Source organism: Varroa jacobsoni, unplaced genomic scaffold (genome assembly GCF_002532875.2).
Source record: "Varroa jacobsoni isolate VJ856 unplaced genomic scaffold, vjacob_1.0 contig01962, whole genome shotgun sequence".
Classification (NCBI taxonomy): Eukaryota; Metazoa; Arthropoda; class Arachnida; order Mesostigmata; family Varroidae; genus Varroa; species Varroa jacobsoni.
The window spans coordinates 25,478-37,936 of NW_019214731.1; the positions used below are offsets into that span (position 1 = coordinate 25,478).

The 12,459-nt window shown below is 40.5% G+C and overlaps 1 protein-coding gene across 1 annotated transcript in view; it reads right to left on the reverse strand.

Annotated features, from left to right (window-relative positions):
* LOC111272311 (filamin-C) overlaps positions 1-11,011 on the reverse strand; it is a 35,287-nt gene extending 24,276 nt beyond the window's left edge. Inside the window, exons 1-8 of the mRNA XM_086973232.1 lie at positions 10,984-11,011; positions 9,695-9,835; positions 5,452-5,569; positions 5,103-5,209; positions 4,747-4,847; positions 815-966; positions 267-435; positions 56-156 (exon numbers count right to left, since the gene is read on the reverse strand). Coding sequence (XP_086829358.1) covers positions 56-156; positions 267-435; positions 815-966; positions 4,747-4,847; positions 5,103-5,209; positions 5,452-5,569; positions 9,695-9,835; positions 10,984-11,011 — 917 coding nt within the window. The remainder of the gene's footprint in view (positions 1-55; positions 157-266; positions 436-814; positions 967-4,746; positions 4,848-5,102; positions 5,210-5,451; positions 5,570-9,694; positions 9,836-10,983) is intronic.
* Between the last annotated feature and the right edge of the window lie 1,448 nt (positions 11,012-12,459).

A 12,459-nucleotide genomic window follows, 5' to 3' on the forward strand; every position in this document is an offset into this window, starting at 1 on the left:
AGTGTAAGTAATAAACGATGACACTCAATACAATGCTCGTGACGCACTTTCATACCTGACTGGTACCCTTTGCCCATTCCGAATCTGGACTACCTCAACGGTGACGTCCCTCTCCACGTTTATAGACGGATCCACAGCAACGATCTCAAAGGTCGCCTGTGAACAAACGGGACGCGAAGAACGTAAAGATTTCAACGTATTTCGTCCGGAAATGACATCTTGCTAATATTCTCACTTAGTTGCTCTATTGACCTGGGGTTACTTACTGCTTTGTTGACGTGCACATTATTGAGGTCAACGCCTCGAACATAAATCCGTTCGTTTTTTCGTGAAGCATTGATTTCCCTAGGCGTTAGTTTCTGGAATCTGGCAAGATACCCCATGACCGCCAGAGCCTGTACATCGGGGTCGGACAGCTCCTTCGATGATATCGTCCTGAGCAAATAAAGATGTAGCGATACGTTGTATCTAATGAGTCACACTGCTCGTGAATTTCTTTATTCGTATCTGTTTGGAAATTTCGTAAGTAACTATAGGATATACTGGGACTATTAGAGTTGAGAACTGATATTACCGCAGCGTGTCGTTGCAAGCCCGCCCCAAGTACTACACTTACGGCCGTCACAATTCTTGCCAGCTGTGATAGTCGTAAAGTTAAACGAAACTATACGGTAAGATTAACTGTACACCTATACAGAACAGACAATAGTTTATAATATCTGAGTAACTGATATCTACCTCCAAACAAATCAATGCACAAATAAAAATCGCGAGTCTTCTAACCGTACTCGAGAACTAAGGCGTATCAACGTACTTCGGTATGCCCAGTTGTGTGTTAGCAGCCATAATGCCACGAAAACAATTGTTCTCGAATTCGTGGGGAAGACGCGAAAGTGCGTTCATGTCCACGGAACCCCCAAGTTTATTTATCAGTTCACAGAGGGCGCTTCCATCGTTCCAGTCCGTCTGTGAAATTGAACACAACACAGGGTTTTTACATTGCATTTTTACCATTACAACACTCTAGCTATGAAAATTATACAGTGTAACAGAGAATATAGCCGGCCAATGTTTTCTATTAGCATATACGTTTGGCGCCTCATAGAACACTGCAGTAGTTTTAGCAATATCTTATGTTTATTTAACAAACAAAAATTGCTTTGACCTATTCCGTCAAAGAGCGCGGCGGCCGTAACAATTACCATGTAACGCATTGCTAATTTGTGGCCGTTACTGTGCATAATATAATTATACGTAATATATATTACATATAATTATAAAGTCGATATTAGAACCAAGCGTACTATAGAGGTCACACAGTTGTATAGGGTGTAAATTATTATTTTGAGGGAAAAACGACCGCTTGTACTATATAACGCTCTCGTAAAAATCTGTTCCCCGACGATTTTTCTCATTCATCTATATTTAAAATCGAGTGTTTGTATGCTTATTCATTTTGTGAAAAGTAAATATTCATTACTATAAAATAAAACAGACTAGAGAAATCCTAATTTACCGGTGACGTTCCCCGGAAGTAAGGCGGAGAGTGTCAGACGTTAGCCGACTTTATTCAAAAATTGATCCCTATCCTATCGTCAGGGAGAGAGACGAACGTCGCTAATGAAAACAAGGTAGTCGTGGTAGATTTGCTATTAGTGTCTATATTGGAGCATCAGAAGAACGCTCGTACTTTCGCCATGTAAATGTAATACAGTGTACTTACCTGTTAGGCGTATGTCTGAGAACATAGTTATTAGGGAAGTTTATTATAAGTTATAAGGGAAGAAGAACGGTTTGAAATGAAAGTATCTACTTTTACCAGGAAAATTTGCCAACTGTTCAATATGGCAACAGTAAGAACACGGTGGCTTACGTACTCAATGCGTACTTTTCCATAGCGAATAGGTAACGAGTATATACTGATTGTATACAGGTTATCGATTGTTCGATGATCGAAAGCGATCAGTTAGATAAACAAGTACTATGATGCATTTTGTCAAAATTGTTTTGCAAGATTGTTCTGCTGTAACTGATCATTACTTAACAACGATAAGTTGAATTTTTAGTCGGGCACAGCAACCAAGGCCGCAAGATAACTTCTGATAATCATCGTCATCATTAGTATCATATAGAATAGCTTGAACACAAGGCTGCGGGCTAACTGGTTTGCCGATATCTGTCTTCGATGCTATAGAAGTCACGGTATTGCGACAGTTAAAGTGTGATCGGCAAACCAAGAACAACATTTTCTGATCCGTCGTTATCGCAAATCGACAACGCCTAAAATAATCGTTTGATGGGGAGCCAGTCAAACAAATTACCCTATCCGAATTTGACTGATTAATCGTAACGGGTTCGACGTCGCGCGCTGGTACCTACGAGGCGCCATACAGAAATGTGTGCCACCCAGTTTGCTCAGATTTTATGTGCTTCGTCGTGGTACGTTAGCTTCGGCGAAGGCTTACGAATATATTTTGTGTCAAGATACAATGTTATAGCAAAGCTCGATATTCGAGACGGTCGACGAACTCAACCGAGTTCGTTTGGAAAATAAACATTCTCAGTTTTACTTGTAGAAATATGTCCAAAGGCTCACGCCGGCCGTAGTAGACCACCACGTTAGGCAACACTTAAAAGAGCTTTCATTCGTGCCAGGCAAAAATACACACAGTTCTTGATGGAGGCAAATCGGCTCGAGTCTTAGATCATGGGCATCCGTCAGACCGCCTGATTCTAGTTAGATTTCTAGGGAGTTCTATTTTCGTCCACGCCTAACAAAGCAAAAAACAATGGACGATTTCAAATTTGAAATGTCTTGTCAACGCTCGCTAGCCATTACCTACGTACACAGATTCTTGTCGTTCCTGCGTATGTAAAGACTACAAACGTGCGCACCGAGCAGTTATACATCAAGCGTACGACTCAGTAAATTTTTGACGAGTTAGCTTGACGGATCCGGTGAGCTGTATGAATCGAGTGCATAGATAAACTACAACGCCATTGACGCGAACGACTGTGAATGGTTTTTTTTTTTTTGTAGCGGTGCCTGTTGATCGATACGTTCATGATGCCAGCACTACGACATACTGCGCGCGGATTGTGCAGTGACTAATAGTGGGGAAACAACAGCTGGCGGCCGTTACCTTCCGCCTGCTTTTGCCTTATCTTAAATGTACCTTCTCAATTAACAACAATGACGGTACTCACACGTAATACACGCGAACGGCGAAGTTAAGCAGTGTTTTTGATCGATTCACGAAAAAACGTTACAAATTCCCGCAGTGCGACATTTAGTACAATTTCGTTGTTCAGGAGGCGAGCGCCCTTTGGTGTTTCTGACCGAACGGCGACAGTGTGCCGCAGGTGTTTCGTTCAGTACAAACACGTATACGATAAATGATATGACAATAACAACGGCATAGTTAATATTCATAGTAATAACAACTGCGACAATTTGTATATGTACAGGTATGGGAAACGTTGCTGTTTCCGTGAAGCTATGGTGGAGGTGGTGAGATACCAATCAGAAAAGATACATCTGTGTTGGGGTGTTGATGATTGGCGGATAATTAGTATTCTCATTTGTTCCTTTGCTTCCCACTTCGAAGTTTTCGTTTGTTGATGACGAAGTGCCGTGAACCGTTCGAAGCCTCGTTCCTTACTCTATGAAGCCATTACTGTCGTTTTTATCACAAGACCAAAACGTCTTACTTGGCTTGTCGGTCACGTACAACGTTTTAGATCTAATATACAGACTTCGCCCTACAAGTTTGCAACAGAGTTAAGTTGCAAACTTATTTCGTGATAATATATATTCTATTTTATGTACAGAATTCGGTGGAGTGGTACGATAGTCTAATGGAAAAATCACAGACAGCCAGGTCTGCTTAAGCTGTCAAAAGATCTGAATATCAGATCGACTACAAACTTTAGTTTCTTCTTACCAAAAGCTACATTAATTCTTTATATATTATAAACTGCGAACGATGTGTCCCTGGCTAGTATCGTAGATAAGCTTTCTATTAATAAAGGGGGCATTTGAATCTAGCAAGTTCCAATGAGAAAATTTTTAATTTTTTTGGCTGACTGACAACCAACACAATGAAGTCAGCGCGGCCTTACTGGCCGATATCACTTCGCTTTGTTGCGCGGATCGAGCTGTTTTTGAAGAATAGCTAATAGATTTTATGATATAATAGTAATCGAAATAAAAAATTGATCGTTTTTACAAGACGCCCTTTAAAAAGTAATGCATCAAAAAATCATATTAACGCGCACGCAGACAGATATGCGCGTATCCAAGGCCGACTCTGTTTGCCGTCTGTCTTTATTCGCTGCTGAAGGATAGTGCACCTCTAACAATAGATGAGGTCAGGCTGGTTAGTCAGACATTACGATTATTGTAATTCACGCGCGTCTAATCATATACCTAATTACCTCAGACTTCAGTAACCTATATCCTAATTACCTTTATCGTGATGGGGCAGTTTTTCGCCCGTGATCATCGCGACGCTAATTATGCTTTAGGTGAGTATCTGACCTAGCACGACGACCTAGTTTGAGCTAGAGAATAAGACTTATTTCTGTTCGTTGCTGACGGCGTGCCAAAAGTGTCTCCTTCATCTGACAGATTTCGGGGAAGTAATAACAAAAGAGTTTGGACACACACACACACACACACACAATGCATTCTTTAAATAGAATTTATGTTTATCACGTTACACTACAGTGCCTGCTACTACTTACGGTGAAGTTGCTAATGTAGGGGAGATATTGGCGGACCCAGTTGATCATGGCACAATATCCGGCTGAGGCGTCGTTCATATAATACGACAGATACGTCATTCCTGATAGCCCAGAAGACGATGAATCATAAGGGAAAAACGACATTTGGCTTAGAATAAATCTATGACGCTTACTCGACTACCGCAGACAACTACTTTAACAAAATAGGACTATTAAGGCCTGTAAAAACCAAATAAAGCGCGTTCACCATTCATAGTAAGTAGATGGAATATCTATGTTTAACACTAGAGATTATCTAGTACAGCATGATGGAATGGTGTCCGACCTCGTTAGTTAATCCGGGAGCGTATGCGTACCTGAAAGTTCGTCAAGTCTCTCAGAGGCAAGGTCTTCAGGTCGAAGAACAATAGGGATGTTCAGCTGTTCTCGAGCAGTTTCCATTGCTAGCTTACAATTCTCGTACCTGCGCAAATAATGGTCGTGTCGAAAACCGTTACTCACATATATGTATATACGTGATACGGCGCCAGGTTCCCAAAAGGTCTCGAAATCGTTTCAAAAGACAAGCTACTTACAGGCAATGCATGCATACACGCAAGGATAGATACGTGCAATTAGCATAGTAAGCGCTCATCTTACTGAATGAGCTTTTGTTTCGGCCGCACGGAAGGGTACTTTCCAAATAACACATATAAAGAACTCTACCCATTATTAGGATTGAGGTTTTTCCAGTCCGGAATAAGTCCAGGTTTGCAATAATCGACAAGCGCGCTCAAAAGCACTCCGGAATTCCAATCAGTCGAGAAGTTCGATATGTCTAATTCTGAAATATTCATAAGCAGACATAAGTGAGGTATTTTCAGTAGGGTTCTTTCAGTATGGTATGTAACGTATAGAGAAAATACAGGATTACGTATATGTGTCTCAGAAGAAACTATATATTAGACTAATGGTTCACTTACACACGCACTGGACTGAACCTAATTCATTCATTACTTCGTTCTGTCCGCACTACTAAAGCTTTATCGAAAATCACCATTGATGATAAGCGGCGCGTTCCGTTTCACTGTTCTCGCGTCATCGATTCTTCTACAATATCGTATATTCTAAATTATTATAGGCACATATATCATATATGCCCTCATTTCTACTTTTTTTCCTCGTACACGCGTTCTAACATAAACGCATGAGAAAAACCACAAAAACACCAACCTACAATCATAGTAGATAAGGATCATTGAAACTTTCTGGAACTGACATTCACTTTCGTTTTCGATTGCCGTCGTCCGGAAATCTTATAAGGATGTATTGTCTATTAGGGACACGGCAGTTGTATAGTTCGCCGCCGTTGAATGGCGGCCGCCGAAGGACGCGTCAAAAGATGCTCCCTGCTGACGCTAGAAATGCATCGCTACTATCGTAATCCACTATCGCAGCAGAGGAATTGTTTCCTCCTTTGCATTAGCAAAAAAAAAAAACAAAGCACAGCCATCGACTGGCGGAAGAAGCATGGCTTTCCTGATTAGGACATAGGTATACAACTGCAAAAAGCCTGTTTTCGTAGCAACGATCAACAAACAAGGGTTTTTGTTAAAGATTTAGTTTTCGTTTCGCAGCTTCACCATCGACCGGCCACTAAAACGATGCGAGAGGCACCTTGCAGTCTTTCCATATTGCGATTCAGCCATATTTTCAGTAGTGTTAAATCAACACGGTATTGAATCAGCTCGCTGCACCGCGTCTATTATGTCGAAACAGCGAAAGGTCGCATGTTTTAAGGGGAACAGTCTGCTGCGAAATTTGATGACTAAATCTAGTATGAAACAATCTGTAATGGTACTAGTAGTCAAAGATAAGGAGATGTTCAAGAGTATCACTTATTGCCACGATTATGTGGCCATCTTTCACCTGCGAGCTAAATTCCATTCCTCACGAAAAAAACGGATCAGATTAAACTCTGACTCGATGCATTCGCTTGTGAAAGTAGTGTGCCTCATTGCCTGTGTGCCCGTGTATAGCCCAGGCTATTACGATCAATTGGTATTGTCGATTATCGGAACGAAAGAGGCGAAAGTTGCTAGTAACGACGTTACTTATTGGTAGGTACTGTTTCATCATCGTTGCTTGTTCGAACATTAAAGAAGCGATAATTATTCTTCATATCTTCACTCATCTTACGTAACTAAAGATTTCATTGCAACAAATACAACGGCTTAGCAGCGAACGGTAAGGCAAGAGTTGCATTTTAACTTACTGCAAGAAACCCGGTAGTTATGTGTAAAAACGTTCGGCATATATAATGTGAATGCTTTGTACTCTTACTGCTCGGATCGGTGTTTGTTCAACTGATTTTTACTAAGACAGCTTCGCACTTAGTCTATCGACTAGATGCTCGGTAGGTTATACCTAAGCATCAAGAGATTTAGCGGTAAGTAACGGCAGTGTACCCAACCCACAATTTTCTCTATAAACAAGGTGCTTTTTTGGAGGGCAATTGCCCATTGATCATCGATATGCAGATCGCCCCCTGTTAGCCTTAATATCTATTCGGTCTGTCTACATATTTAAGCTTGCTCTATGATTAAGTGGACGCACTGCACCTGCTACAAGCGTCTTAGCCAATTTGAAGGTGACAATACCAATCGTAATGCAACCATCGTACAGAGCAACAGTATCAATGTGGTACTCTTTGTCGTCATCATATAGCAACAACAACATCAGCAGACAGTCTCTCCTGTCGGGCTTCGATATTCTTTCGGTTGTTATTATTGCGAAGATAAAAAGCTCCGTCCACTTCGTCGTCGGCCGACACGTCTTCATTAGGATCCTAATAAGGGTAGCACGAACTCATGCAGGCTACACAGTCATCAATCGGGCAGCATAGGAAATGTTCTTAGCTGGTACTTATTATAACGGTGTATACCGTGGTTTGCCGATGTGAAAAGTTCACATTAGACCACTATAGCACTATGCCTATCTCTCATCAATACACAATGAACTGTACGGAAGCGGCACGTGTGGAATATCATCGGTTGAACTTGTTCAGCCAGAGTAGTTTGATTAGTATCGGTAAAATGGGTTTAAATAAATCCCCATGCATGCGAACAGAATCAGCACTACAGATTTTCGAAATTATTCACGCAGTAGCTGGTCTGATAGAGGTTAGAGATGCGTCGTCCGTTGGGGAGGGGGGGGGGGGTGCCATTAACGAAGTGCCAAACGCAGAACATATTAGCTCGTTGATTATTGTCAATCTAGCTGGACCCCACGCCGTACGACGGCCGGTACGGCCAGCTGATATACTAAACAATGCCTTTTTACCTAGATTGAATTTGTCACTTTTTTTTTTTGCTTATAGTCAAATGAATGGTTCCGTAGAATCATGTGTAGGAGAAGAGCTGATCCTGGATAGCTGAAAATGTTCTGTTGGTCATTATTTTACAATGCCACATCTGCATTTTGTACAACTTTCCTTTGCTGTGCGTATAATTGTCATTGTGTTAGAGTTAGCATTGGATAATTACGATGGTTTGCTTTGTTGCTACCAATAAAAGAAAGCGGCTTCTCCGTGCGATAAGAACAACATACAAACAAACTATATTGAAGTCCGACCCGAAATGCTCTATGTTATGAAGCTACTATCTGGCCTAGTGGATTTTTATGGCGTCGCATCTGACTTGTGAATATTCTAGCCTTGAGGCTGCATTGATGGTGTATACTGCTACGGTTAGATCCTCTCCTATAGAGTTAGCATATCGGTTTCACCATTGGTCAACGTTTTCTAGATCTGGTCGGTAATGATACAACGGAAGATATTATTTTTTCCCAAAAACTGAAAAATACTCCACTACCTTCATCCAGTAAGATTTTCTTCAAACCGCAAGTATTATCATGTACCAAGTATTATTATCATTATTGCAAGTTTTTCATGAGAAAAGCATCTAAAGATAATTAGTACTTCATCTCAACGTTAAGACATGACAGTGATCGACAATTGACTAGAAATTCGTCATTTTAAAACCCATATTTGAAAATAATTACTTCCGTATAATACTTCCATAAATACTTCGTTTGCTATCAGGATAAGCAGTAACGTTTTCAAGATGCTCATTATACTGATATTCCCCGTAATAATCTGATTATTCTAGATAGTCCTTTTAGCAAACATTCACCAAACGGGTGCATCACATCTGAAAATGAAGTACCACTCAACGAAGGTAGCAAAAGCGTTCGTCAAAAATGCAACAGAACAACTGCCTGAGGTTCTTTGATCGTTGTAACCGCATTGTAAACCCACGGTAGCGTTCGTTGATTACATTTATTCTTATAGGTGGTTATGTATATGTACATAAATGTGTATACGTGCACTCAAGGATCATATGTGTCAACAACTTCACATAACCTAGTTACCTAGACTCTAGCCATCACAAAATGAAAGAATAACATGAAGTACTCATGTGTGGTAAAGGCAAATAGCCGTTGACCAGCACTTGGTTAACTTTTCGTGAAGAACCGACGTACTTAATCGACCGCCAACATCGCAAAAGCCTACGGGCAAGCTGGGCACGGTCTTCACCACACAAATTGCACGCATTTCAGAGTTGTGAACAGGCCGAAAAGGAACGCGTTCCTAGCCTGAGTAGAGTATGAATCAGTGAAGAACACCTTATGTTTGCAAATGAGCGAACATACAAGAGTAATGAACTATCTTAATCGCATGTAACCTACAGTGCTCACGAGTGCACTTGATGTAGCGTTGAAGCAACGAGGACCCCCTACAACTTCGTGAAAATCGGCAAAAGAAGAACGGCGCATGAGCATACCCAAGGATTAAATCGAAAGGGACGTAAGTGCGTACTTAAAATACAATACATTACTTACATGAAAAATACAACGATGGTAATCTTCATTGCCCACCTAAATACGAGTGAGTAAATAGCGCACTCACCGGAAGGGAGAACGGCCCGCAACCAATTTAGCATCAGCTTCCTGGCGGGCGCGTTGGAACGGCCAATTTGATAACGTACAATCAGACTCCAGACGAGGCCAAGAATGAGCTTCAAGTTGCCTTCGACAACATCCAAATTACCTGGAAAAATCAAAGGATCATATTAAGCTATAACTGAATTACAGAGACGGAAAAACCTACCTCATTTCTAATGTTCTTTACTATTATAAAATAACAATTTATAGGGTTGCGGCTGGAACAATCAATATTACATACAGACGTTACAATTTTATTACTAGACATATTTTAAATGGAGCGGTTCTTCGTGACGTTAGCTCAAGATGGTCACCGATTTTCTAAACTGATCATTTTCCCTGGAGATAGTTTGCTCGACGAACAGGTTCACTGGTTTGTATAAGAAAATTATCATATCGAGAGGTAGGAAAAACGAAGGAAGCACTATCTGAGCTAGGTATAAAAAATTCTGACCATTTAACCCAAACGTGGAAGCCATCAATTATTTGGAAGTGACCCATTGAATGCTAGCGGTGAAATAATGGAATATTCATTGCTAGTCAACGTTGTCTATGACGTACTTAGAATATTTTTTCTCCTAGTTTTGAAAGAACTCTTTAATAAAAAGTATATATATATATATATATACATAATGTTCTATTCAGTATTCTGTATCGAACATATATAACGTAATACATAAAACCGAACGTAAGCTATGATAACATTAGCGTTGAAATGTTAATAAACACAATAGCATTAGCGGTACATCGACGAACGTTTGTTTTTTTCAGAAATTGGTGCACAAAGAGTCTGTCGGCTCCAGTGATGTCTCATACCATTTACTATTGCACGATTACGTCTTGTACTATTTTGGCCCATCGTTCCTTTCCTAGGCTGGCCGTATCCAAGTACGTAAGCCAGTGGACGGCAATAAACGGTCTCGTAAACATAGCTTATTAGTACTACAGGTTTAGGTAATGTTCTAACCAAGCCAGTTCCTTGAATACAAAACGGCATTGATTCACAAATGCTTTATAGGATTTTAAAAGGCTAATCCTATGATTCAAAATCTATGACGTTACCCTTCTATAACAGCGTAACTAGCTGAACGATGAACACAAGATTTGTAATAATTTAACTTGTGCGGAAAAACGGTGACGGTAAATCTGTGCTTATATAAATACCATGCTACACATTTTAACCCAGTTACATGTCGCTGTTCTGGAAAGCGGGTTGTCTTAGTAAGCCATATGGCCAATAATAGCAACAATTACCTGTCTTCATGAAAAGATGAATCGTCATCGCGACATCAACATTTTTGACATCTCGCAAACACATCAGAGTCAAGATTTCAACCAACAGCTCTTATTATCTAGTACTATATTGCACGCACACATATTATGCTGCCATCATCTTGCTATTGAACGGAATAGAAAAAAAACTTCCTAAATATACGTTATTTTCCCTGGTGCGTTTCAATCGAACAATCGTTTTCGGTCGTTATTTTTTTCTCTATTTTCCGCGTACCTTGATGTCAATTGTACAGTCCAATATATATAAGCCTTGCTCTAATGCTGCTAAATCGTCTGCGACCATCATCAAATCTAAATTCAATCAATACAAGATGGAACAGACTAGCCGTCCAGCCCAGCATCATCCCACAATTCGAGTTCAAAGTCTCACGAGTGTTCCATTGGGCCGACGGCCGGTCGAGCTCAATGATCATAACGTGAAAATGGGTGAGGTTCTATAGCTTTCCGATCATTTGACGTCCCATCAAAAACAGAGCGGGAAAGTTGTTTGGTGAAAAGGAATCTCAAAAGACGCCGGTAGTTGCGCGTCGACTTTTGCGAAAGCATAATGTTCCAATAGGATATAAACATATCGACAACGAAATCGTTCGATCGTAGGAGAAACGCAAGGCGGCACAATGCTTGAATAGTGGAGTAGGCCTAATGGCCTATGTCGAACAACTCGAAAAAAAAGTGCGAAAGAAATACACATCTCAAATTTGATCTACCTTTAGATCCACGTAACCTATATATATTAACAAATAGGCCATTAACACTTTACAAAGTCCTAACGTAGGAAGGCTTTTTTTCTATTGGGCTACCAATATACCCTCTGATAGCACCGTGGCTGAGAGCGCTAGCACGATGACGGGACACTTCTACAGGGCGCAAATGCCCATTTAGTCATGCTAGATAATTATTGGAATAATCTTTTACCTATTTGATATGTACGTCATATTATCTTTTCGTTTACGAGAATGGTCAAATCATTTAATTTTAGTTAATAATAAAATATTTAGTACACCTATTCTTTGTCTCATAATACCTAAGCAATACTTTGTATACAAGAAAAAAGGAACAGGCATGGCGTTGGCAACTAGGTCAAGGGCAAGTTATAAGCCTCATCATTTATACGCTTTTCTAAGGATGTAAGACGATGAATTTCAGTTGCATCATTGAGACGAGATAAGTAAGTACCCAATGCCATTTTCGTAGCACACAAAGGCATTATAAAGATGACACCTGTCGCCGTAAAGTCAAATTTGACAAGATGTAGCTTTTTCTAGCTAGGCAATATATATAGGCTAGGCAAATAGGCAATGGTCGCTAACATACAGTTCACGTTGGGCTGAAGAATTCGACAGTGTGAAACATCAACCCAACTGCCACAAGACTAAGCAGAAGAGGGGCAAAGGGGCACACAAGACCAATCGTTGAAGCTCATTGGCGTCCAGCGCC